Source organism: Phoca vitulina, unplaced genomic scaffold, assembly GCF_004348235.1.
Source record: "Phoca vitulina isolate PV1807 unplaced genomic scaffold, GSC_HSeal_1.0 scaffold41, whole genome shotgun sequence".
In the NCBI taxonomy this organism is placed as follows: Eukaryota; Metazoa; Chordata; class Mammalia; order Carnivora; family Phocidae; genus Phoca; species Phoca vitulina.
Window position 1 is genome coordinate 1,183,755 of NW_022589744.1, and position 26,512 is coordinate 1,210,266.

At 36.4% G+C, this 26,512-nt stretch overlaps 1 protein-coding gene across 1 annotated transcript in view; it reads left to right on the top strand.

Annotated features, from left to right (window-relative positions):
• The window catches only part of EFCAB3 (EF-hand calcium binding domain 3), a 222,160-nt gene that overhangs the window by 13,218 nt on the left and 182,430 nt on the right, over positions 1 to 26,512 (top strand). Inside the window, exons 6-21 of the mRNA XM_032429885.1 lie at positions 296 to 400; positions 4,429 to 4,533; positions 5,054 to 5,107; positions 6,004 to 6,108; positions 6,469 to 6,573; positions 7,130 to 7,183; positions 8,412 to 8,516; positions 10,206 to 10,259; positions 10,870 to 10,974; positions 12,126 to 12,179; positions 12,825 to 12,929; positions 17,867 to 17,920; positions 18,556 to 18,660; positions 19,379 to 19,432; positions 21,634 to 21,738; positions 26,087 to 26,140. Of these exons, the coding sequence (XP_032285776.1) occupies positions 296 to 400; positions 4,429 to 4,533; positions 5,054 to 5,107; positions 6,004 to 6,108; positions 6,469 to 6,573; positions 7,130 to 7,183; positions 8,412 to 8,516; positions 10,206 to 10,259; positions 10,870 to 10,974; positions 12,126 to 12,179; positions 12,825 to 12,929; positions 17,867 to 17,920; positions 18,556 to 18,660; positions 19,379 to 19,432; positions 21,634 to 21,738; positions 26,087 to 26,140 (1,323 nt within the window). The remainder of the gene's footprint in view (positions 1 to 295; positions 401 to 4,428; positions 4,534 to 5,053; positions 5,108 to 6,003; positions 6,109 to 6,468; positions 6,574 to 7,129; positions 7,184 to 8,411; positions 8,517 to 10,205; positions 10,260 to 10,869; positions 10,975 to 12,125; positions 12,180 to 12,824; positions 12,930 to 17,866; positions 17,921 to 18,555; positions 18,661 to 19,378; positions 19,433 to 21,633; positions 21,739 to 26,086; positions 26,141 to 26,512) is intronic.

Sequence of the window (26,512 nt, forward strand, 5' to 3'; positions counted from 1 at the left end):
GTCAGGAAGGAGTTGAAACATCTAATCTGGGAGTTCAGAAAAAAAAAAAAAACCCTCAGTGTCAACCATATTTTGATTTTACCCTTTGGTGTAAATGATTCAAAAATTGCCCAATCACCTGGAAGATTTCTATTCTAAGTCTGACATTCTTATTGACCCCTTTGATATATATGAATGGACTTTATTGAGTCTTGGTCTTTCTCATGAGGCTGATAATCATAATGCACCATATATAATATCAATGGTCACATTTTGGAGCCAATAAGTTTTTCTCATATTCTTTTCCTTTTCACAGGAGAGATTATTGATGTCAATAAAGCAGATGCTCCTTTGCAAAATATGGGGATGAGCCTTTCAGAAAAGGAAATTAATGATCTGAAACAAGATCTACCAGTTGATGGTGAGTGTTTAAGATATATTTGAATTGGTTAGTATGGGCTTCTATAAAAGAATCTCTGAAAACTTAGTTGGCATTAAGAAGATGGAAACATTAAAGATAACTCAGACTGTAAGTACACATGTTTTGCTCCTTGACATTTTCAGCAACTTTATTTCTGCTTGGAGTATGGCCAGGGCCACTATTAGACCTGGACAGAATTAGAGAATTAGTGCTGTGAGGGAATGGGAATGCATAAAATAGAAGAAACTTTAACACAGGAAAATGTTTTAAAAATTATAGAGCATAGCCCAAAGTGGGAAATTATTTTTAAATTTTTTAAAGCAAGCTCTAGTCCCAGTGTGGGCCTTGATCTCACCACCCTGAGATCAAGAGTCACATGCTCTACCAACTGAGTCAGCCAGGCGCCACAAGTGGTAAATTATTAAAATAGCATTTCTGTCCCCACCCCACCATCTTCAAAGACATTTAAAAAGGCAGAATAAAGAAGGAATGTGAAGTGTAGGCCCTATTTCCTACACCAAATGAACAGGACCAAATCTTCTAGATACCCTGGAAGGGAAAAGGATCATTAAGCACTCAGGCCTGAATGTGTGGAATGCCTGAATGCCCAGCATTACATCCCCACATTCCTGAGCCAGACTCCATGGTCCAAAGGCTGTCCAAAAGTTCTAATATTCTGAATGGGGGCTAAAGGAATTCTCAAACTAAATAAGCAAAAGTTAAATATTAGTCTGAGAACATAACAGAAGTATCTGTCTGGAACATTACCTGACTATCTTATAATCTTAGTTGAAACAATACTTGCTCATCCTATTAAGGTGCATTTAATTCCATCATTATGTAAGGTAGACAGTATTCCCTCAAGTATATTTTTGTTAATCTATTTAATTTATTCTCTAATTTTTACCACTGTTAGTGTACCAGAAAGAATATGTAAGTGATCTTCATTGTCTTATTTTTTTGCTTGCCATGTATCCATTAAGAAAAGTGAGACTAGATGTGGAACCCCAGTTTTCATAACAGAAAATTATTTTTTATGTATCTAGGGTTGATGGAATTTTTAAAATATTGCTAAAATAAGCAGAATTATGGGGTAAATATAATTATTATTTGGGACTATCTTTTAGTATTGCCATTGATTTCTGCTCCTCATTTTAAAATAATAATTTAAAATCAACCAAGACAATGAAAAACATTGTTAGATAAAAAAGTATACATGAAATAAAATGGACATGTTGAATGATCCATCCTTTTTTCTTTAAATCAGAGTTAGAATTTTTAAATTACTGCTTATTGGCGATCTGGTCACCTGGGGAGTTATCATCAGGATTGAGCTTAAAATGAAGTTTTCTGAAAGATTAAGGCTCAAGCGTAGAGCCCTAGTTATATCATTGGGGACAGATAGACCTTGAAATTCCCATTTAGGGCAAAGCTTTTCTCAAAATGTGTCTGTCAGGATGGAGATGTGAATTTACTGGAGAGGGCAAGATTTAGTGGAAATGTGACCCAAGGAAGCATATACTCAAATAGTGAGTTTTACACCTAGTAGGTGTTATCATCTTTGTTTCTGAGAATTTCCAGCGGCCCCATAAAACTGACACATATTTTCACGCTTTTCTGACCTAGCTAGCTGGTTTTACTATAGAAATAACTTTTGGAATGTCCTGCCTCAACAGATCCAGAAGAAAAAGAAGAAAGATTCTAGTTAGTCTAGTTTTAGCAATCATGTAAATAACTTATGTATATTTTTCCTGTTCTCTGTTCTAATACTTGTTATATGTATACCTATAAGTGTTACATGGCTTCTACTATAAGTCACTACATACTTCTAATACTTCAGTAAGTATTTGTTATCTAGGACCTTCATTTGTAAATTTTTCTTGGTATAGGGGTTTTTACACACTACATACTGTAATTTATCACTTAAAATTTGACAAAAATCAGGAATTTTTCAACTTACCAACAGTGACAATTTTTCACAAAATATGTATCCCCAAAATCATCTATTTGTGAGATAATTCTGTACTTTAATATGTTTCTACATTAAGTCTCTTTATTTTTTTTAAGATTTTATTTATTTGACAGAGAGAGACAGCGAGAGAGGGAACACAAGCAGGGGGAGTGGGAGAGGGGGAAGCAGGCTTCCCACTGAGCAGGGACCTAGGACCCTGGGATCATGACCTGAGCCGAAGGCAGACACTTAACGACTGAGCCACCCACGCGCCCCTACATTAAGTCTCTTTAAATATTAATTTTTATAAAATTCAATTGAGTATCTACAACACAAATTATGCAAATCCTTAGAGTTGGGAAATTAACATCAAAATGAATATTTTACTCAAGTAAATCATAAATCATGTAAATCAAGAGTAAACTGGTCTGCCCAAGTCAGTGGACATGAAAGCAAAATAGTAATTAGGATGTCAGTAAAGAAAAAAAATACTTTCACAAATCCAATTGAAACTGGTGAATAATAGGTTCTGATTTAAAATTTTGTTTTCTTTGGACTGATCAGAATCATATTTGGTTCTCCAATATCTAAAGCTAAAAATAAGTACCTATTAAAACGGTGACTTTTGAATCTCACACTTTAGAATTTGTTTTGCTGTTTGACAATGGATCAAAGCAGTTGTTAAAACAAGCACTTTTATAATAAGTAGAGTGATTATTTTCCTTGTAGTTGTGCTCATTGGGGAAAGGGTAGGATAAAATTCAGTAGCCAGTGAATGCTACTGTGTTTCCAGTTTGCATTTCCAAGTGAATGTCATGTATGTATTTGATTTACATTTTCTTATAGTTCATGGGAAGGTTGAAATGAAAAAGCATATGGATGGAATAAAACTTTTTACAGGTAAATAAGAGATTACCATTTTTGTGCTTGAAAATGTTTTACTGGGGGTGCCTGGGTGGCTCAGTCTGTTAAGCATCTGCCTTCAGCTCAGGTCATGATCCTACGGTTCTGGGATAGAGCCCCTTGTCCGGCTGGGAGCCTGCTTCTCCCTCTCCCTCTGCTTGTGCCGTCTCTTGCTATCTCTCTCTCTCCTTCTCAAATAAATAAATAAAATCTTTAAAAAAAGAAAGAAAGAAAATGTTTTACTGAGAGGGATGTGTGATCAAAAATAGTTTGTGGAGGAGGTTTAAAATGCCACAAAGCTCTCTTACTGTAAGTTGCCTTTTTCTTGATTCAGCTTTCACTTAGTTGATGTAAACCTTTGACTATTTTCCAGAGTTCTGACAAAGTTGATTCTGACAGTTTTTTGTTTGTTTGTTTAGTGTTTCAGTGGAGGTAGAGTTCCATGGAGCAACCTGCTCAGCTACTTTTGCTGACATCATTCAATCTCTCTATAAGAGAGTACTTTTAAATAGATCTAGAGGATACAGTGCTAAGTGAAATAAGTCAGTCAGAAAAAGACAAATACTGTTTGATTTCACTTATATGTGGAATTTAAGAAACAAAACAAATGAACAAAGAAAAAAAAGACACAAACCAGAAAAACAGACTCTTACCTATAGAGAACCAACAGATGGTTGCCAAAAGGAAGCGGGGGGGCAATGGGTGAAAGAGGTGAAGGGGATTAAGAGTACACTTGTCATGATGAGCACTGAGTAATGTATGGAGCTGTTGAATCATTATATTGTACATTGTACAATTATTTACAATTATATCATAAAGCTTTGATATGATCAAATTATTATGAAGAGAAAATCATTCAAATCACAAGATAATAAATACAATAAATGATAGCTGAATATATAAATTTTCCATCTGTTAATTTGCTCTCCAATTGTAAAATAAATTTGTTCTCTGCAGGGCAGACTTGTTCCCAGAAATAAGAGACCTCCCTTTTGTAAATATTAAGGGATTATATTCTATTTTGTGATTTCCCCATAATTCTGTGTAGTTAGACATGTTTCATTTTCCCCTTACATTTCCTCAAATAGGGGGAGATGCATTATAGCAAGAATGAATTTTTTACCATTTCATGAAATGATTATTCTCAGACATTAATGTTCTTGTATTTTCAAAGGAAAAAAGTTTCATGTCAGTGACCTGGAGAAAGTTCTGGGAAGCATGCGGATCGAGCTCACAGATGAGGAACTTAAAAAACTATGGGAAACTCTGCCAATTGATGGTGAGCTACATAGAAGCCACAGAGACTTTCTAGGGAACTTGGTTTTGTGGCCTGTGCGAACAATTTAAAATTTTTACCTGTTTAGGCCCTTCTGAAAATTACTGAAAATGATTATTAGGAAAAGGTGTTGTCATTTAGGTTGAGTCTGCAATTTACCAAATGTGTCAGCCACAGCGTTGCCATCAGAATATCAGGTAATTCATCAGCCTAAATCCCAAGAAAAAAATGGAAGGAAACTGCAGAAGGCTAGTAAGAGAAATAAAAGGGGTAGTCAGAGGAAAAAGGAAGTTGAGTGATGTTTTACCATAATAGGGTTTCCCTCAGCTGTCAATCTCCTAGTTACCAAAAAATATATATATTTGTCACACTGAGACAATTTTCCTTTCCGTAACTTCTTTTTAAATTTAATAATGAGATAGAATACATTCCTCACTCAATTATAAATAGTTGTCTTATTGAAGTTATTAAATGAATATTCATACCATTTCCCTTCTGACATGAATTGTTCCTTTTCCTATAGCTGCTGGAAACGTATTTCAGAGCAGAATGTTGGATAATGTGAAATCCATTAAAGGTAAGTTAAAAGCCTGACAAGAAAGGCAGAAACATGTGAAATCTTCAAGATTCACATTTATCATTTAGATTTCAAGTCCTGTCTAGCTTCCTATGTATAGATTATTTACTCTCATCATCATATTTTATACTGTAATGTCTCAATACATCTTTCTAGAGAATTCATACACATAACCCCCAAAATTAATCATACACAGCAAATTGTAAAGAAAAGGATTACCAAATTTTCAGGGAGCTGTTTAAGGAGAGCTTATTATGTAGGAAGATTGTAGTCAAACCCATAGAAACAAGATTAGTGGTTGCCAGGGGCTGTGTAGAGAGGGACTACTTAGTATTTTTGGGCTTTCCTTTGGGGATGATGAAAATGTTTTGGAACTAGAAGTGATAGTTGTACAACATCATGAATATGTACTAAATGCCACTGAAGTGTTTACTTTAAAATGATTAATTTTATGTGAATTTCACCCCCAAAAAAGTGCTAAGATTCTACTTGTTTTTAAAGTTATCTTATGATCTTCACTCTGTTATGATATAATATCAATAAATTAATTAATGAGGTCCCTAGCATCAAAACTCATTCCTATTCTCTCTAATATTGGTTATAATCAAATCTTGTAGCCTATCCCTTCATAACCTACTTATAGTACAGACTTCCACTCAAGGTTTAAAGGAAAAATTACTAATTCTGATTTTTCTAATGATTATTTAATGCTCTTAGACATGTTAAATGGGAGTTCATACAGAAAAGTAATAATCACATAAGTACATTTTCTCCTTTGTCTTTATTATAGTAATGGCAAAGTATATATATATTCAGGTAATAATTCACATGCAAAAATATATTTTTAATATTTTAAACTCATTTTTTTCATGTTTCATTCCTGTATGTTTCCTAAGGAGGAAAGGTTAAGGTGAATAACCTGGACATTGTCCTGGAAAACCTGGGAATCAAGCTCACACAAAAGGAACTTGAAGGTGTAACAGAAAATCTGCCACTTACTGGTTAGTGTTTCAAGTACTACTATATCTTAGAGGAGAGTTTTTGTACTTGTACAGGAGAATATCTACCATTAGTTTTACCTGGTATCAAAATAGCATTTTTGCAGAAGCTTAGAGAAAAAATTAGTCTTAATGTGAGTGCAAATTCTTTCCTTCATTTCTATAAGCCCCACACAGAACACAGACCTGTGTTCTGTTTGTGGTTTCCCTGTAATTCTGTGTAGTTGTATGTGTCTCATTTTACCTGTTCACTACTTCCAAGTTGAAGGTGATAATTTTGTCATTATTTGTCATAATATTTGTCATTATTTGGAATCATTAGATTCCAAATTGCCAAGCACTGATGTTCCTGTCTTTTGAAAGGAAAAAAGATTGATGCCAATGATCTGCTAGAAGTTCTGGGAAACATGGGGATCGAGCTCACTGAGAAAGACTTTGTGAAGCTGAAACAAACTGTACCAATTGACGGTGAGCCTTATAAGTGCCAAGGTAGCCTTTCTGGGGAGCTGGGTTCTGGGGGTCATTGTAGGCAGGTCTACAATATTGTGTCTTGAAAATGATTTTAAGAAAGGTAAGTTCACTGACATACAGATTCAATCTAGGAGTCACCAAGCTCTTCCACTGAGAATTTTGCCATCAGAGCTAATGCAGATTGCAATAATGCTACCAGTTCCCACTCCTGAGAGGCCTAAAGGATAGGAAGGGAAAGGAAGGAAACTGAGAGGATTGAGAGACTAGGGGGAAAAAGAAAGGAAAAGGGACACAGAGAACTAGTGATTTTTTTTTTTTTTGTACAGTAGTCTTCCCATCATTCTTCTTGGTCGCTGAACACTGTATACATTTTTGTCACCAAGACCATTTCTTTTTCCCAAAATAATTTTTATTTGTTGGAGAGATGGAACAGATTTCCCAAGGAAAGAGTAAAAAACTTTCCTACTGGAATTACCCAGTTGCCCAATAACTCTGTGACTGTCCATGTTCTTTTCCTTCAGATATTAACTGTGCCTTTTCTATTTTCTAATAGCTGCTGAAAAGGTGTATCAGAACAGATTGCTGGATGGTGTGAAGTCTATAAAAGGTACTTAAGAACCATGATTAGCAGGAAAGTCTGCTAAATATCAACACAAATACCAACGCAGACATCTTTACCAGCAGGTTTTGAATCATGTCTACATTCCTATGTTTAGATCTTTTCTTTCATTACATTCATCACACAGTACTTTTACATAATCACCCATGTTATAGCATTGCAAGGAATCCATTCTCTCTTGAATGGATGTGAAATCTAACTTATACAACAAATAATATAGAGAACATCATAGGCAGTTTTTCTGGGGATTTGCCCAACAACAACAGTACAAAGGATTTTGGAGTGATCTTTAATATCATTTTATTGCATGAATCAAGTTATTTTCTATAAAACGTTCTTACCCAAAGACCAGTTAGCAACAACAAATGTAGAAGAGAAGCATGGTATTGTGGCCAAGATACTTTTTTCACTTCCTCTTCCTTTCAGTCCTTAGAAGAAGAGATAAGAAGGGGAAGTAGGAAGGGAAAGAGGAAAGGTTACAGGTTTTGCTGCTTACTATTTGATGAGACAGTCTCCTGCAGGTGGCTGGTCTGCCATCCCAGGCCCTTGGAATAATGGCAGTCAGCAACATTCCTTGCAGAATTTTGTGGTGAATGTGTCGTCCATGACACTCTTCCCTCTAGAGCAAATGAATCCACTTTTATAACCTTTTAATCTTTAATACACTTTTGTGTATTGCAAGAGCAGAACATTGATGATCTGAAACTTGAACTATCACTCTCAGCTGATACCTCGACTTTGTTTTGGGGACAGACATGCACAGTATTCTCTCTGAATTCCCCATGGGGACAGTTCTACCATTGGTATTCTTTTGGCCTCTCTTTTAACAGATGAATATTACCCAATACTGCAAATAATACCTTTAAACACATAATCACTCCCGCCACCCAGTAATACTTCAGTGCTTTTAAGTAAGCTCAGTGCCCAATGTGGAACTTGAACTCATGACCCTGAGACCAAAAGTCACATAGTCTATTGACTGAGCCAGCCAGGCCCCCCCCAACCTCAGAACATTTTTATCTAAGTTGTTCTTGATCTCATTTTAGGTGATTGCTGAGCTAACCTTATACACCTGTAACCACTATAAATAAGTTGTATGTTTGTTTTTATTTTTTATTAAATTAATGCATGCGAGATAAAAAATTTACATATATATTAATCTTTTTAAATCATGTAATATTTTTTCTTCATGGTTCTTTCCTGTTTGTTTCTTAAGGAGGAATGGTTAAAGTCAATAACCTAGACAATGTTCTAGAAAACCTGGGAATTGAACTCACAGAAAAGGAACGTGAAGGTCTGACAGAATATTTGCCACCCGATGGTGAGAATTGTAGATGATAATGAACCTTAGAGATGAGTTTACATTTATGAGCTGGTGTCAGAGAACCCACATAACTTAGTGATATTGGGTATACAAAAGAAAATAGAAGCATTTTGCAAAGATAGGGATTAACCAGTTCTAATTTAAGAACAGAGCATGTATTATTTAAGGTAAACTAAATTTTTATTTAAAAACATACTTGAGGGCACCTGGGTGACTCAGGCGGTTAAGCATCTGCCTTCAGCTCAGGTCATGATCCCAATGGAGTCCTTCATTGGGCTCACCACTCAGCAGGGAGTCTGCTTCTCCCTCTCCCTCTGTCTCTCCACCCTGCTCATGCTCTCTTTTTCTCTCTTTTTCTCTCTCTCTCTCACTCTCTCAAATAAATAAAATATTTTAAAAAATTAAAAATAAATAAAAAAAACCTTGAAAGCGTGTCATGGTTAAACACAATAGAAATTTAATTCTCTTCTCCATGAAAGTCCTAGGTGAGAGTATTCTTGGATGACGGGCAGTGGCTCATCTCCATTCAGTGATACAGGGATGCAGATTCCTTGCCTCTTGGGTTCCTTCTTAGATTCTTTTCATTGTTTATATCTAATTAATGGAATGGAAAAGAGAGTGTGAAGGAGAGAGATGTAGGACACATCATTTCCATAACCATTCTTTGTTGGGAACTAGTCACATGACTACCTCTATATGCAAGGGGGAGGTGGGGTGGGCAGTGGTAGGAATATAATATCTGGCTGAGCATCCACTTCCGTCTATAATTCTACACTATGAAACGAAATAAGAGTTTTGGTAGATAGTTAGCTGTTTTTTTGTTTTGTTTTCATTAACAATTGCCTAATATATATGTGTACCATATGCTTTGAGGCCAAGTAGCACTTTCCTAAAAAGCCTCATGTGGCTAGAACTAAAGAAGATAAAATCAAACGAAATCAAAATAAATCAATAAAGGAGGACTGTTTCCCAGTCATCTGCATTGAAGTAGCAATATGTATCTCCAGGTAACATCCGAAAACCAGATTCAGCAGATAGTTTTGCTTTGTCCCCAGCTGAGAATTGTTCATTCTTAAAGGAGCCTGGCACCAGCCACAATTTAAACAAGCCTTAAATTCCACAGTGGGGAAACTGGCTCATATCCAGATTATTCTGGTATAATCTTAGGCTTCGTTCCTCCTCTTGCATATATTCAGCTTCTCTGTCACCTCCCCATTCCAGCGTCATGCTCTTTGAGTCCTAATCACTATTTACTATATTGTGATTCATTATCTTCTCATTATATTTAAAACCATCATTCAGAAACTTAAATTTAAGACGACTTGAGGAACAGGAATTATGGATTATGCAGTTAGCTCTCCTCTTGAGTCTTTTGATTGTTAAATCTGTGGCACTACAGGCCTTCCTTTGATCTTGCTTTGGGTAATAACAGTGTATAACCAGTGCAGTTAGCAGGACAGAGCCCTGAGCCAAAAAGAGTGCCATGCTTGGGGTTTAATGCTCTGCTTTTGCCGTCATTGAGAGTCTTCATAACTTTATCTTTGAATTTGTGTTTCCTACTTGAAATCTGATGGCAAACTAGAACATGGCAGGGTCTTGGCACCCCAGCTCAGACATCTATTTCTTAATTTACCTCCTTTATCTTCTTATGACATTGCCACATCCTAATTATGATATTTCTTACAGCTAATGGGAAGATTGGTCTCAAAAAACTGATGGAAGCAGTGGAAACTATTACAGGTTAGTTAGAAGTTTCTATAAATCTAATGTCTTAATTCTTTATACTAATTTATATTTTTATATAGACCCATCATTTCTCCATTTCCTTCTTTATCCTACCCATTTTTTTCTATATTGATGAATATCTGTATTCAGTTGCCTAGAATTACACTTTAGAATATCTGCATTTTAGCACTAATTTTTCAGTGCAAAGTTCTAGTAGCAAATTTCTTTGTTTCTGGAATATTTGCCAAGAATAGTCACTATTCTTGATTTTGACTGCCAAATTTAAATCAGCACAGCAAATGATAGAGCAAACTTTCACAAAGATAAAATTCTCTTATCATTAAGAAATTAGGGGAGAAATAATATCCTTACAAAATAAATGGATCTTATGCCTACAGTGTCCTAATTTACATTATGTAAACTGCATCAGTCTGTCTGTTACTTTACTAAGAGTAAGGAAGAAATTCTATTTCTACCCCAATTAAAGACAGTGGTGAACAGTTAGCATATTCTTGTTTGTTTGTTCATTCAGCTATTGTAGTTGAAGGTGAAAAGGCATCAACATGTTTTTGGAGGTATTAGACCCTTCTCTATACTAATCTTTGCCCATTTTGTAATGTTGAAGGAGGAGAGGTTGATGTCAGTGATGTCGGAAATGTCCTGGAAAACATAGGAATAACTGTCACAGATAAGGAATGTGGAGAGCTGGTAAAAAATCTGCCAGTTAATGGTAAGCATTTAAAATGTTACTATGGTTTTGAAAGAAGCATACATTTCTTATTTCGTGAGAACTTCTATAAACTTTCTAATATGATAGCATAGGAAAAATACTTCCAACAATTACTTAGAATAAATGATTTCACTAATGTAACTATCCGTCTATCTATCTATAGATAGATAGATAGATAGATAGATAATATAAAGATATATTCTATATTCTAGATTGTTTTTTTTTTTTAAAGATTTTATTTATTTATTTATTTGACAGAGAGAGAGAACACAAGCAGGGGGAGTGGGAGAGGGAGAAGCAGGCTCCCCGCGGAGCAGGGAGCCTGATGTGGGACTCGATCCCAGGACCCTGGGATCATGACCTGAGCCGAAGGCAGTCACTTAACCGACTGAGCCACCCAGGCGCCCTATATTCTAGATTGTTAATGTGAGTTGTCTGGGGGCTTGTGGCTGGACCATAGACTTACAAGGGAAAGTAGAGAAAGGCATTTACACAAAAGAAAAACAAAGACTAGACTAAAAAAGTACAGCCATTATGATATGGTTCAATTTATTCACTTATGTAAACTTATATGTCTAATAGTCTAAATTTTTAAAGACAGTGAATGATCCAGTTTCACCTTAAAAGGATTCTATCAAATGGTAGAACATCAGTAACTGTTTGAGTTGAGTATATAGGAGGATTCATTGTTTCTATTCTACCTTTGTGTATGGTTGAAATTATTCATAATGAAAATATTTTAAGAGAAGATTTTTAAGAAGGAATTCTATCCATTACAGATTTTTATTTGGAAATCAGCCACTGCTTTATTCACAACCTGCCATCAAGGTTAAGAAATACCTTTTGTAGCCACGATTCCATAGACAGGGAATTCTAAAAGGTATACTGGGTACTAACTAGATGAAAGAGCAGAAAAGGAATTTTTTTCAAAAGCATGAAAGCATTGTAGATTGCCAGCATTAACATGCTTAGGTGCCAACAATTGAGTAGAGTGGATACATTGGTGGCCATTTCATTTTTTAAAATTTGAAAGTAATTTGGAAATTTTCTAGAGAAAAGTACAAATCCTCCTTACATTAAATTATGACTTGCTGCCTTGGTGAATCTCCACGTCACTTACTTGTGTATGATCTGATTTATGTTTCCTGTAGCTAATGGGAAAGTCTACAAGAATAGGTTGCTGGATGGTTTGAAGTCTCTTAATGGTAAGTGAGAAGCATAGTCAAAAGCCAGATGAATCTAAGAGGCACATACATACTACTTCCTAGATACCCAATTGTGACTTTCACTAACCTACTTAACTACTGATGTCATTCCTACCTTCTGATATAGACCTCTCTGTGAGCAAATTATCACCACATTGAATTTTTAAATAATGTTTTGCAGAAAAGAAACTAATATCTGTGTTGGAACAGAGAAACTAAAGGGAAACTATTTGGGGAATTTGGTTAAGAGTTGAGACAACTAATAAAGTAAATAAAAATGAGTCCACTTATGAGTGAGAAGATAAAATTACTTTTTTCACTTGTTTCATTCAAGTCCATTTAAGTTATTTGAATCCAAAAACTGTACAGCATGCTGATTGACTACAATAAAATGCATTCTGGGCAATGAGATTAAGATTTCAGATTTTTTATCCCCAACAGAGGGAAGTTTCTAAGAAGTAAAGTCCCCCAAACCAAAATTTTAGAAAAAGATCCCTTGCATGCAAAAGAAAAATATTTCTGACAGAAAACACCCTTAATATATTTCCACCTATACTTCAGTCTTGTGGGCCCCTAGGTTGTTTAAATATATAAACTGTATTTTTCTTTCATTTTGTTGTTTCTTGACCATTTTTCATTTCCAAGGAGGGATTGTTAATGTCAATAAACTTGATTCGGTTTTGAAAACCATGGGATGGAAACTCACAGAAGACGAAATTAAGGATCTCAAATGCAACCTGCCCACTGATGGTGAGCATGTAAAATATTTTTAAATTCTTTGGGAAAATCCTACCATAGTGATTAGAGTCCCAGCCCATTGTTCTTTATGGATCTTGGCTATGCCATTGAGGAAATCCTACCTTTTTTCATTTTTCTTCTTCCCACATCGGAAGAAGGCACTGAAGAATATCCCCTTCTTGTGGCTGAAGCAACTTTCTTAGTCTACTTCCTGTTTGTAAAGAGCAGGAGACCCAGTTATGGTCATGAACAGAGTATCTTTTAGTTTAGGTTTTATACTAAAATAGAGTTGACCTTTTATCTGATTGACTATGACTAGCTTTGTGTGGCAGTACTTACATCTACAATTCTTTTTTTTTTTTTTAAAGAATTTATTTATTTATTTGACAGAGAGAGACACAGCGAGAGAGGGAACACAAGCAGGGAGAGTGGGAGAGGGAGAAGCAGGCTTCCCGCTGAGCAGGGAGCCTGATGCGGGGCTCCATCCCAGGACCCTGGGATTATGACCTGAGCCAAAGGCAGACGTTTAACGACTGAGCCACCCAGGCGCCCCTACAATTCTTTTTGAGACATGCTTCTCATTAGACTTAATTATAGATCCCTTGAGTTTTATCAGATGTCCTTGGAGAGAAGCACAACCTAAGATGCTTATTCCTGAACTGTTTTTTCAAACTTAGAGGATTTACTAGCCAGCCCATTAATCAAATCAGACATTTTAACAAAAGCAATAATGACCACACTTTTCATTTTGTCTTTGCCAGAAGCCTTACTTTTATTTATTTATTTATTTAAATTTTATGGTGTTATGTTAGTCACCATACAGTACATCATTAGTTTTTGATGTGGTGATCCACGATCCATTCTTTTCGTATAACACCCAGTGCTCCATGCAGTACGTGCCCTCCTTAATACCCATCACCGGGCTAACCAATCCCCCCTCCCCCTCCCCTCTAAAACCTTGTTTGTTTCTCAGAGTCCATAGTCTCTCATGGTTTGTCTCTCCCTCCAATTTCCCCGCCTTCATTTTTCCCTTCCTTCTCCTAATGTCCTTCATGTTATTCCTTATGTTCCACAAATAAGTGAAGCCATATGATAATTGACTTTCTCTGCTTGACTTATTTCACTTAGCATAATCTCCTCCAGTCCCATCCATGTTGATGTAAAAGTTGGGTATTCATCCTTTTGGATGGCTGAGTAATATTCCATTGCATATATGGACCACATCTTCTTTATCCATTCATCTGTTGAAGGGCATCTCAGCTCTTTCCACAGTTTGGCTATTGCGGACATTGCTGCTATGAACATTGGGGTGCATATGGCTCTTCTTTTCACTACATCTGTGTCTTTGGGGTAAATACCCAGGAGTGCAATTGCTGGGTCATAGGGTAGCTCTATTTTTAAATTTTTGAGGAACCTCCACACTGTTTTCCAAAGTGGCTGTACCAACTTGGATTCCCACCAACAGTGTAAGAGGGTTCCCCTTTCTCCACAACCTCTCCAACATTTGTTGTTTCTTTCCCTGTCCGTTTTTGCCATTCTAACTGGCGTAAGGTGGTATCTCAATGTGGTTTTGATTTGAATTTCCCTGATGGCTAATGATAATGAACATTTTTTCATGTGTCTGTTAGCCATTTGTATGTCTTCTTCAGAGAAGTGTCTTTTCATATCTTCTGCCCATTTTTTGACTTGATTATTTGTTTTTTGGGTGTTGAGTTTGAGAAGTTCTTTATAGATCTTGGATACTAGCCTTTTATCTGTAGTGTCATTTGCAAATATCTTCTCCCATTCTGTGGGTTGCCTCTTTGTTTTGTTGACTGTTTCCTTTGCTGTAGAGAAGCTTTTTATCTTGATGAAATCCCAAAAGTTCATTTTTGCTTTTGTTTCACTAGCCTTTGGAGATGTATCTTGAAAGAAGTTGCTGTGGCCGATGTCAAAGAGGTTACTGCCTATGTTCTCCTCTAGGATTTTGATGGATTCCTGTCTCACATTGAGGTCTTTCATCCATTTTGAGTTTATCTTTGTGTATGGTGTTAGAGAATGGTCAAGTTTCATTCAGAAGCCTTACTTTTAAATGCCCTTGGTCACTGAAAGAAATCCTTGGGGTTATCTTCTATTTATAGAAGATGAGAAATAGTTCATTTTTGTTTACCATGCAGGACCCAGAATTTCCAGATCTCTCTGTTCTCTTTAGTCCCTGCTTTCCAGGCAGTCCTTTGTTTCTGAGTTCATTTCTTTTTCTAGTTCTCCATGGCCGCCAATATCAACCAGATACTCTAGTAACACTGTATTTCCTCGCCTCTTCTTTTAAGGCACAAGCATCTTCAGCACATTATCTGCCTTCTCAGTTGTTGAAATTGATAGACTTGCCAACACCATTGCAAGGCAGGAGTTCATTCATTCCAGCCTCCAGGAACAACTTCCTCACCCACCACTCCCAGCACCAGAGCCAGTACCACATATTTTCATTGTTTTTGCTATTGCTGTTGTTGTTGCTAAGACAGCACCACACTTGTGTTTCTAGTTTCTGTATCAGTTAGCTATGGTGCAGTAGTAACAGACAACCCCCAAATCTCAGTGGCTTATGGCAACAGATTTTTTTACATGTCACTCAAAATTAGATACTGCCCATAGGTTGGCTGTCCCTCTGCTCTCTGTTATAGGGCACAGGCTGAAGGAGCAGTCCCTGTCTGGGTGATGTCACCTTTGTGACAGGGAAAAACAGAGATGATGCCACCATGTGGTAGTTCTTAAAGTTTCTGCTCAGAAGAGACACAAATATTTCATTAGGCAAAGCACCTTACATGATATCATTAGGAACAGAAATATCATCCTTCCATAAGGACAGGCTTGATAGAAAGGGGCAGAGAATATTTGAACAAACAATATACATTCTCTTAAAACAACATATCTGAAAATACAGGGAGAAGCAATTTATATCAATTTTAGTTCATTTTAAAACTGATTCCATAATTACAGAACATCTATTCAATGAAATATATAGAGTCATCAAAAGAACCAGTCAGCTCTATATTTGTATACAAATATATGCATAGAATATCTCTAAAACAGAATAAAACATCAATGTTTGTTCCTTAGAGGGAAGAGAACTCTGATAGAGGATATGTTTATGAGAGAGATTTATTTTTCACTATATACGCATTGATAACATTTGAAGTTATGTAATTTATGCTTATGTTACCTATTCAGTAAATGAATTTAAAAACATATTACATGAAAAGTATGACCCATAAGGGGAAAAAATGGTTAAGTTAAACCTCATCAAAATGAAAAACTTTTGCTCTGTGAAAGCAATGTGGAGATGGTGAAAGACAACCTACAGTCTGGGAGAAAATACTTGCAAATGACACATCTGACAAAGGACTAATAGCTCTGATTCAAAGGATCCTCAAAACTCAGCAACATAAAATATAAACAGTCCAATTAGAAAATGGGGAAATTATGTGAAAATATATTTCACCATGGAGGATCTACCAGTATCAGATAAACACATGGAAAGATGCTTGACATCATTAGGCATCAAGGAAATGCAATTTAAAATTACAATGAGATATCACTGCATACCTATCCGAATAGCTAAAATTAAAAATGGTGACAACACCAAATGTTGATGAGGATGCTAGAGAATCTGGGTCACTCACCCTTGCTGGTGGAAACAAAGTGATATAATCACTAGAGAAAAAAAGTTCCAGTTTTTAAAAAAAAAACTAAGCATAAAACTACCATAGGACCCAGTACTTACACCTCTGGGCATTGATCCCAGAGAAATAAAAACTTATGTTTGCACAAAAATCTGTACATGAACATAAGAGCAAAATCTGGAATCAGCCCAGGTACCCTTCAACAGGTAGATGGCTAAACAAACTGTGGTCCATATGTATCATGGAATACTATTCATCAGTAAAAATAAAGTAACTATTTGATTCATGCAACAACTTGGATGAATTTCCAGATAATTATGCAGAGCCAAAGAAAGCCAAGCTCAGAGGTTACACACTATACAATTCCATTTACATAAGATTTTGCAATAATAAAATTTTAGAAATGGAAGGCAATTAGTGCTTGCAGGATTTAGGGATAGGGGATTGGTGGAGACAGGGGGAGGTGGGGTGGTTACCAAAGGGTCCTTTTGGTGCAGTCAGGATCTTGACTACAGCAGTGCATACATGAACCTTCACACAGACACACAAATGAGTACAAGGAAAACTAAGGAAATCTAAATAACGGTGAATTGTATCAATGCCAACATCCTATTTTTTATATTATACTATGGTTTTGTAAGTCTTATCATTAGGGGAAGCTGGGCAAAAATGTACAAGGCATTGCTCTATATTTTTTCTAACAACTCCATATGAATCTACAATTATCCAAATAAAAATTCCAAAAAAAATTAAGTTGAAAATAAAAATCTATTAGTTTCTCAGTATGATAACCACCTGCCCCAACTGCTGATATAAAGGAATTATCTTCAAAGTGATTAATAATTGATCTTGTAATCCAAAAAGGAGGAACTAAATCTGTCTGTGCTTACCATCAGGGAATACTGGATGAGAACACATTACATGAGAAAATCATTGCTAAAACCCCAATTTCAACATTTTTGAATAGCATATACCAACTTGAAATCCTCTTGTAGGGGTCTGATATAAATAAGAAAGTTCTTCAAAATCTTAGAGCTCAAAAGTAGACCCTAGGCAATAGGTGTCTTTTGAATCTTACCCCTTGACTGTTACAGGTTTAAGAAGAATGAAATCACAGTTATGCTATTGAAGTTATATTTTTCATATGTCACTTCTTTACACTCCTTCTCAGGAAAAGGGTAAAAGTAGAGAACATTCTTGATATGTCAATGTTGCTGGAATGTTTTCATCTCAGATTATTTCTACGTATCACAGTCTGTTTCTTTTTATTATTTGCATTTCTTCTTACAGTATATGGAAGAGTTGCAATGAAAAAGTTGTTTGATGGATTAAAAGCTTCTACAGGTCAGTGGGAAGTTATATAAAACCAAGATCAGCAAGCTTTATGTAGTAGTAGAGTTTTAAATAATATTTTCTGTCATTCTCTTACTGATTTGTAAATTTTAGCTTTCAACCTTTTCTAATAAAACATTTGCTCCTGATGTCCCATAGTTTGCCTTTTTATATAATGATTAAAATTCTCTAACTTACTAACAACTTCTGAACTTTCTGGAGTTTTTACACTAACAATATTATTCACTTCAACGTTATTAATAGATTCCCAAATTAGGATATATCAAGCAACAAGATAAAGCTTTTTTATTGTATTTTAAGCAAATAACATTTCAGAAAAAATATTTAAAATACATTAATACTCTCTAGTAAGATATATAAATGATATTGATATCTTCATTAACCAGATAATTATTCAGATAAAATTTACTCTCTTCTATTCTGACTCCTTGTCAGATTAGGAAATCATACTTTTTAGTATCTTTATGTAAATTAGATATATGATCCTTCTTAATTCTGTATAGATGTCTATATCTTATTATATCTTTGAACTTCCACAAATTAGGAAGAAACATGTTTCACATTATTATTATTTGAAATAATTATTCTATAAAATTCTTGAATGGTCACATTTCATATTTTCAAAGGAAAAAAGATGAATGCGCAACATGTACCAGATTTTGTGAGCAATTTGGGTGTTGAGCTAACAGATAAAGAACAAAAGAGGCTGCTGAAGAAGCTTCCAGTTGATGGTGAGCCATAAAGATACCTTGGTTGCCTTCTGGAGTACTTAGCTTTATAGTACACTGAGAGAAGTTTTTAAAGGTTCTCTTTTAGCTTGAAATATATATATATAACATTTAAAGTGATTAGAAAAGGTAGGTCTTAAGTTCTATGGATACCCTTCTGTTCATTTTAACCCAGGCCATCAGGGGCAAAACAAATGTTTTATGTCATGACCTCCAGCCAATGACAAAACTACAAGAAAGAAAAGGAAGGAATGTGATCTGGGGAGAGACTTTTAGAAGAATTACACACAAGAGATCAAAGAAGAAAGAAAATGTAGAGTGCCTGTTAACAATTTTTGTCAGGTCTTTCAAATTGCATAATTCTCACTGAAAGTTCTCTCATAATCTCCATTTTTTTTTTTTAAAGATTTTATTTATTTGAGAGAGAGAGCATGAGAGGAGGCAGGGTCACAGGGAGAAGCAGACTCCCTGCTGAGCAGGGAGCTCGATGCGGGACTCGATCCTGAGACTCCAGGATCATCTGAGCTGAAGGCAGTCGCTTAACCAGCTGAGCCACCCAGGAGCCCCTAGTCTCCATTTTTTTTTTTTTAACTGGAGGATGAAATAAGAACATATTTATTCAGCAAATGAAAACTCTCCCTGAATTTATGGAATATATGTAGCATCTTTCTGACCATCGACATAGTATTTTATCTGACAAGGAGTATGCTTTGCATTGTAGCTTCCGGGAAGATCTATCAAAATATATTGCTGGATAATCTGAAGTCTTCCAAAGGTGAGTTAATGAGCAATTTGAGAGTTAACAATTTAATTTATCTCATTAGAGTTTTAACCAAGCCACCCTTCTATGAATTGATTTTTATTTTAATTTTTTAAAGATTTTATTTATTTATTTGACAGAGAGAGCACAAGCAGAGGGAGTGGCAGGCAGAGAGATAGGGAGAAGCAGGCTTCCCGCTGAGCAGGGAGCCCGATCCGGGGCTCCATCCCAGGACCCTGGGATCATGACCTGAGCCGAAGACAGACACTTAACAGACTGAGCCACCCAGGCGCCCCTAGAAACTGATTTTTAAATGTAGTTACTTTATTTTAAATGTGGTATTTTATGACAAAATTTTTTTAAATCTTTGTAGGTCCCACATTTTCTTATATTTTCCAAAACTTAATCTTGAAAGTATAAGTTGAATTCTAGGTAGATAAGCAAAACATGAAAAGGATGATAGGTAGCTAGTCTGAGGATTAGTTAAGCAAGCAAAGAAAACAAAAATAGTTTCTATTCTCAAAAAGATTGGGCATTGTTTCCTGATAGAATCAAAATCAAAATCATAAATAAATGTTCATTATAGTTCCTCTTAAAAGAATGTGTTTTTAGTGAGATTCAGTAAAAAACAAACAAACAAACAAGCAAAAACCTGTAGGCAAAGGCTGTGCCTAGGATTTGTTTTTGTTTTTGTTTTGCTTTCCCTCTTGCCAGTGCTTAATCCAAAAGAAGAGAAGAGCATAAGGAGAATGAAGGAAAGACTTAGAAGCTCTGCCACTTGATCCCTATTGAGGAGTCTCCTGCCACAAGAAGAAAGCCTCTTGGCATTCCTAGGCCTTTTAGAAGAGTGGCAGCAGGATTATTTTTTCATTTAATGTGGACTTAACCATGCTGCCCATTTGATAACATCTTGCTGTGTGTCCTTAACAACTAAATCAAGTGTCACCTTAGAAATGGGATGATGATAGCCAGAAACTTGTATTGTCAGTCTCTCTGTAGTTCTGTTCACCCATCTAGCTATTCTTCTCCAGTCTCTAGGCCTCCTGTTTTACAACTTTAATGGTAAATTTTCCTTTCCATGCACTCCCAGCCTCAGCTCCTGCTTCAATTTCAGAACATTTTTTTAAAATTTTTTTTCTTTTTCTTTTCTTTTATTATGTTAATCACCATACATTACATCATTAGTTTTTGATGTAGTGTTCCATGATTCATTGTTTGCATATAACACCCAGTGCTCCATGCAGAACATTTTTAACTACAGTCCCCTCTGAGACCGTGCCAGGGAGTTTAAAAGATAATTACATATTCTTTTATACTAATACAAATAGTTTTCTGTCTTAACAAATTCACCAAAAAATCTGTGTTCATAAACTATTTTCACAGCATGGATTCACCAGGCTTAAGGGAATTGTCAAGTTCCAGTGGAAATCAGTACAAGTTTTCTGGCAACTGAGGCTTTTTTCAAAATCCTTCTCTATTATAAATTCCATGAGTTGTCTTTATCTTCAGTTGCAAAACCCCTTCATAAATTATTTCTTGTGTATAGTTTCATCATGGTAAAGCTTAAGGTTCTTTAACACAATGTTAAAATAAAGTTTGGTACTCATGTTTCAAAGCAATATTTTTTTTTTTTTTTTTAAGATTTTGTTTATTTATTTATTTGACAGAGAGAGAGAAACAGCATGAGAGGGGATAGGGTCAGAGGGAGAAGCAGGCTCCCCGCTGAGCCGGGAGCCCGATGTGGGACTCGATCCCAGGACTCCGGGATCATGACCTGAGCCGAAGGCAGTCGCTTAACCAACTGAGCCACCCAGGCGCCCTCAAAGCAATATTAATAGTACTGAAAAATGTATTCTATTTTCCTTACTCCTAGTTTTTTTTTCATTTTAACATTAAAACATTTTTAATACAATAGTAACAGAGCACTGATATATGTCTAGTATTTTTTCTTTATTTTTCTTTATTTATTTTTAGAGTGAGAGAGCACATGGCAGGTGGGGGAGGCATAGGGAAAATGAGAGAGAGAATCTCGAGCAGGCTCCAAGCCCAGCTCAGAGCCCGACACAGGGCTTGATTTCACAACCCTGAGAACATGACTTGAGCCAAAAAAAGAGACACTTAACCAACTTAGCCACCCAGGCACCCCAATATTTCTAGTCTTTAATGTGCTTTCATATTTTGATGGTTTTTGTCACTGTTTCTGTCTCTTTCCTAAGGAGGGAAGGTTGAAAGAAGTAAAGTCAATACTGTTCTAGAAAACATGGGAATCGAGCTCACGGGAAAGGAGCTTCAAAGTCTAACAGATAACCTATCAGTTGATGGTGAGCACTGTAGTCATTACTCTGCCTTTCTGCAGAGCTTTACCTGTGAACGTGTACATCAGAATTTTGGAAATAGGATTATTTGTTGCTAAAAAGAAATGCCAATATCTTAGAGTTGAACCCATTCATAAAGTAAAAAGAAATACTGCCTCATTTTTTAAAATTTAAAGTTAGCAACATATTTTCTTATAGATAACAGAGGAGCCAGGATGTTTGTCTAAGGAATAGTTAGAATGTAGAATAAAAATTTTATGGATTAAGTTTAAAAGTGATCATATGCTTGCTAACTGGTTACTTCATTTCGTAGCTCCTCCAATATTGAAACATTTGCTTTTTTTATTTTACATGCTCTCCTTGAGTGATTTTATGAATTCCCACTTTTAACCATTTATTTGAACCATCAAATTTTTTTAAGATTTCATTTATATATTTGAGAGAGAGCAAGAGACAGAGCACGAGAGCAGAGGGGGAGGGGCAGAGGGAGAAGCAGACTCCCCGCTGAGCAAGGAGCCCAATGTGTGACTCAATCCCAGGACCCTGGGATCATGACCTGAGCCAAAGGCAGATGCTTAACTGACTGAGCCACCCAGGTGCCCCTGAACTATCAGATTTTATATTCTTTCCAGTCTTTTCCCCAATCTTAGAGCTATTTTATTCCAAATCTTGTAAGACATTTATATTTAGTCACCCGAAACAGCTGTTCAAACATAATTTTCTTAATCTTATATCTATATAATCTTATATATTATATATATATAAGATATATAATCTTATATCTTCTTAAACTGATCCTTTTTTCTACCTCATTGACCCTGCCAGAAACATATCCACTTAAGTACTTTATGCTGCCTATTTAAACCACTAAATATTTCTTTTATGTTATGTTAATCACCATACATTACATCATTAGTTTTTGATGTAGTATTCCATGATTCATTATTTGCGTATAACACCCAGTGCTCCATTCAGTACGCGCCCTCTTTGATACCCATCACCAGGCTAACCCATCCCCCCACCCCTCTCCCCTCTAGAACCCTCAGTTTGTTTCTCAGAGTCCATAGTATCTCATGGTTTGTCTCCCCCTGCAATTTCCCCCCTTCATTTTTCCCTTCCTGCTATCTTCTTCTTTTTTTAACATATAATGTATTATTTGTTTCAGAGGTACAGGTCTGAGATTCAACAGTCTTACACAATTCACTGTGCTCACCATAGCACATACCCCCCCCAATGTCTATCACCCAGCCACCCCATCCCTCCCACCCCCCACCACTCCAGCAACCCTCAGTTTGTTTCCTGAGATTAAGAATTGCTTCTATCAGTGAGATCATATGATACATGTCTTTCTCTGATTGACTTATTTCGCTCAGCATAATACCCTCCAGTTCCATCCACATCGTTGCAAATGGCAAGAGTTCATTCCTTTTGATGGCTGCATAATATTCCATTCTATATATATATATACCACATCTTCTTTATCCATTCATCTGTCGATGGACATCTTGGCTCTTTCCATAGTTTGACTATTGTGGACATTGCTGCTATCGGGGTGCATGTACCCCTTCAGATCATGACATTTGTCTCTTTGGGGTAAATACCCAGTAGTGCAATTGCTGGGTCGTAGGGTAGCTCTATTTCCAACTTTTTGAGGAAACCTCCATACTGTTTCCAGAGTGGCTGCACCAGCTTGCATTCCCACCAACAGTGTAGGAGGGTTCCCCTTTCTCTGCATCCCTGCCAACATCTGTCGTTTCCTGACTTGTTAATGTTAGCCATTCTGACTGGTGTGAGGTGGTATCTCATTGAGGTTTTGATTTGGATTTCCCTGATGCTGAGCGATGTTGAGCACTTTTTCATGTGTCTGTTGGCCACCTGGATGTCTTCTTTGGAAAAATATCTATTCATGTCTTCTGCCCGTTTCTTGATTGGATCATTTGTTCTTTGGGTGTTGAGTTCGATAAGTTCTTTATGGATTTTGGATACTAGCCCTGTATCTGATATGCCATTTGCAAATATCTTCTCCCATTCTGTCGGTTGTCTTTTAGTTTTGTTGACTGTTTCTTTTGCTATGCAAATGCTTCTTATCTTCGTGAAGTCCCAATAATTCATTTTTGCCCTTGCTTCCCTTGCCTTTGGCAATGTTTCTAGGAAGAAGTTGCTGCGGCTGAGGTCAAAGAAGTTGTTGCCTGTGTTCTCCTTTAGGATTTTGATGGACTCCTGTCTCACATTTAGGTCTTTCGATCATTTTGAGTCTATTTTTGTGTGTGGTGTAAGGAAATGGTCCAGTTTCATTCTTCTCCATGTGGCTGTCCAATTTTCCCAACACCATTTGTTGAAGAGACTGTCTTTTTCCCATTGGACATTCTTTCCTGCTTTGTCGAAGATGAGTTGACCATAGAGTTGAGGGTCCATTTCTGGGCTCTCTATTCTGTTCCATTGAATCTGTGTGTCTGTTTTTGGAAACACCACTGATTTCTGTATGTTGATTTTGTATCCTACATCTTTACTGAATTCATTAATTAAATCTAACAGGTTTTTTTTTTTTTTTGGTTGAGTCTCCAAGATTTTCTGTATATAAAACAATGTCATCTGCAAATAGAGACAATTTTACTCTTCCTTTCTGGTTCTGATGATTTTATTTCTTTTTCTTACCTAATTGTTCTGGCTAAGAATTACAGTACTATGTTGAATAGAAGTGGTGAGCATGAGCACCCTTGTCTTATTCCTGATTTTAGAGAAAAGTGTTTCAACCTTTCACTATTGAGTATGATGTTAGATGTGGGTTTGTCTGCAGATGGACAGAGCCAATGGCTGGGCTCTTCACTCAGGCACTGCTGCAAGAGGGACAGTCTCTGGAATGTTCTCAATAGGCTTCCTGGTCAGGCGGGACAGAGGGCTACCTCAGCAGTAGGCAGGAGCCATGAATTTGTTTCCTCACCTGGGTGAGGTGGCAGAACAGGCACCAAGGCCAGGATGGCTTATTGTCTGGGGACCCAAATCAGGCAGAGTTCCCTGGCAAGAGGGGCCACCAGCTTGGCTGTGCAGATGGGCAAAGCCATTGTCTAGGATATCTACTCAGGCACTGCTGCTAGGAAAAACACAGTCTGCCTAAGATCCAAGTGCTGGTTGCTATAAGCCATGCTCCTTTTCCCCATCTCAGTCTGATCTCCAATGGTCAAGTCCCACGGATTCCTCCCACAATACCTATGGGACAAGACCCAAGTGGGCCTTCCAGGAAGCAACCCACAACTCTGGAGGAGCTAGATGAACGCCTTGGGCTCTCTTTCTCCCACCAGAGAAACTATAGCTCTGGGAAGCCCTCTCAGTGCAGCAATGTATCAGCCTCAGAGAGGGGGAGTACAGTTAGAGTATAGCCAATTCTCTTACCCTTTTAAAGCAGTCCTTCTCAGTCTCTGTAGTTCAAGGAGGTGCTTCAGCCTCACCACCATATTCTGGGATTTTCATAATGGTGTCTTGTCTATGGATACTGGTAAGATGATCTTTTTGTGAGGGGGACTGAAGTTGGGAACAACCTATGTCACCATCTTGATGACATCACCCTATCTTTATTTCAATACAAATGTAATTTTGTAATAATAAAAGTAACTATAATTTAAAATTAAAGAATGTCAAAATGCAAATTGGTCCATATCATTCCTGAACTTATAACCCCACTATGATTCTATTAGCCCAGTAGATAAAGGCTAAGCTTCTTAAAATAGCTTACAAATCCCTCAATAATCTGAGCCCAACCTGCCTCTCTTATATAAACTTTCCTCTTCCAAATCCATACTTCATTCTTCATGCTGAACTGACTATGGTTCTCCATACATTGCTTATCTATACATGGTATATATTGTGCCTAGGTTTTTGGTGGGTTGTTTTGTTTTGTTTTGTTTACATTTCTCAGACTCTCTTCCATGTAGAAGGCTCTTTCTATGCATTCCCCTTTCCTTTAAGTTAAAGTCTGATATTTTAACTTGCTCATGCACTACATACTCCAGGATGCAATCATTTAACACCCCAGTTTGCATTAGTGGTTCCTATATGAGCTGTGGCACTCATGGCTCATGGCAACACCTGAAGGATTACCAGATAGCTAACCAATACCAATGATCCAGAAACACTGGAAAATGTACCTTTTTCTTTGTGCAAACTCCAATATCCAAGACATCTTTTTGCAAATATGTAGATCAGCTTAAATCCCTGAAATTCAGGGATTTAATGAAAGTTTGGGTAAAATTATGATATTAATGGAACTTATTTGGAATTTTCCATCAACATAAGTCCTTTATATATGTTTTTGGAGCTCATTACATTGATTACATGTCTCAATTATCCCTTTTCATAGCTAGTGGAAAAGTTGATCTGAGTAAAGTGATGGATGGAGTGAAAGCTGTTACAGGTGAGTGAGAAGTTAATGTAAACATAGGATCCTAATTTTTATGTAACTATTTTTCTTCGTGCCTTAATTGCTATGCTAATTCTATCATTTTTACCTCCTATTTGTTTAATGTTTTCATACCCAGTAGCCCAGAATATTTTCTGTTGTGTTTTCCACTAATACACTTCATTTTCCTTATTTTAAGACAGCCAAAATCTATAATAAAAGGTGAAATGATCTTTGAAAAAGACCCTGGTAATCACTTAAAGAAGAGATGATATGTTCTTCATGTCAGTAGAATTATCAGGATACACTGTTTGCAGTTTACTAATTAACAAAAAAGATATATAATACCCATTTCTTGTCATTGTCATTTTGAGTATGTTAGTCCAA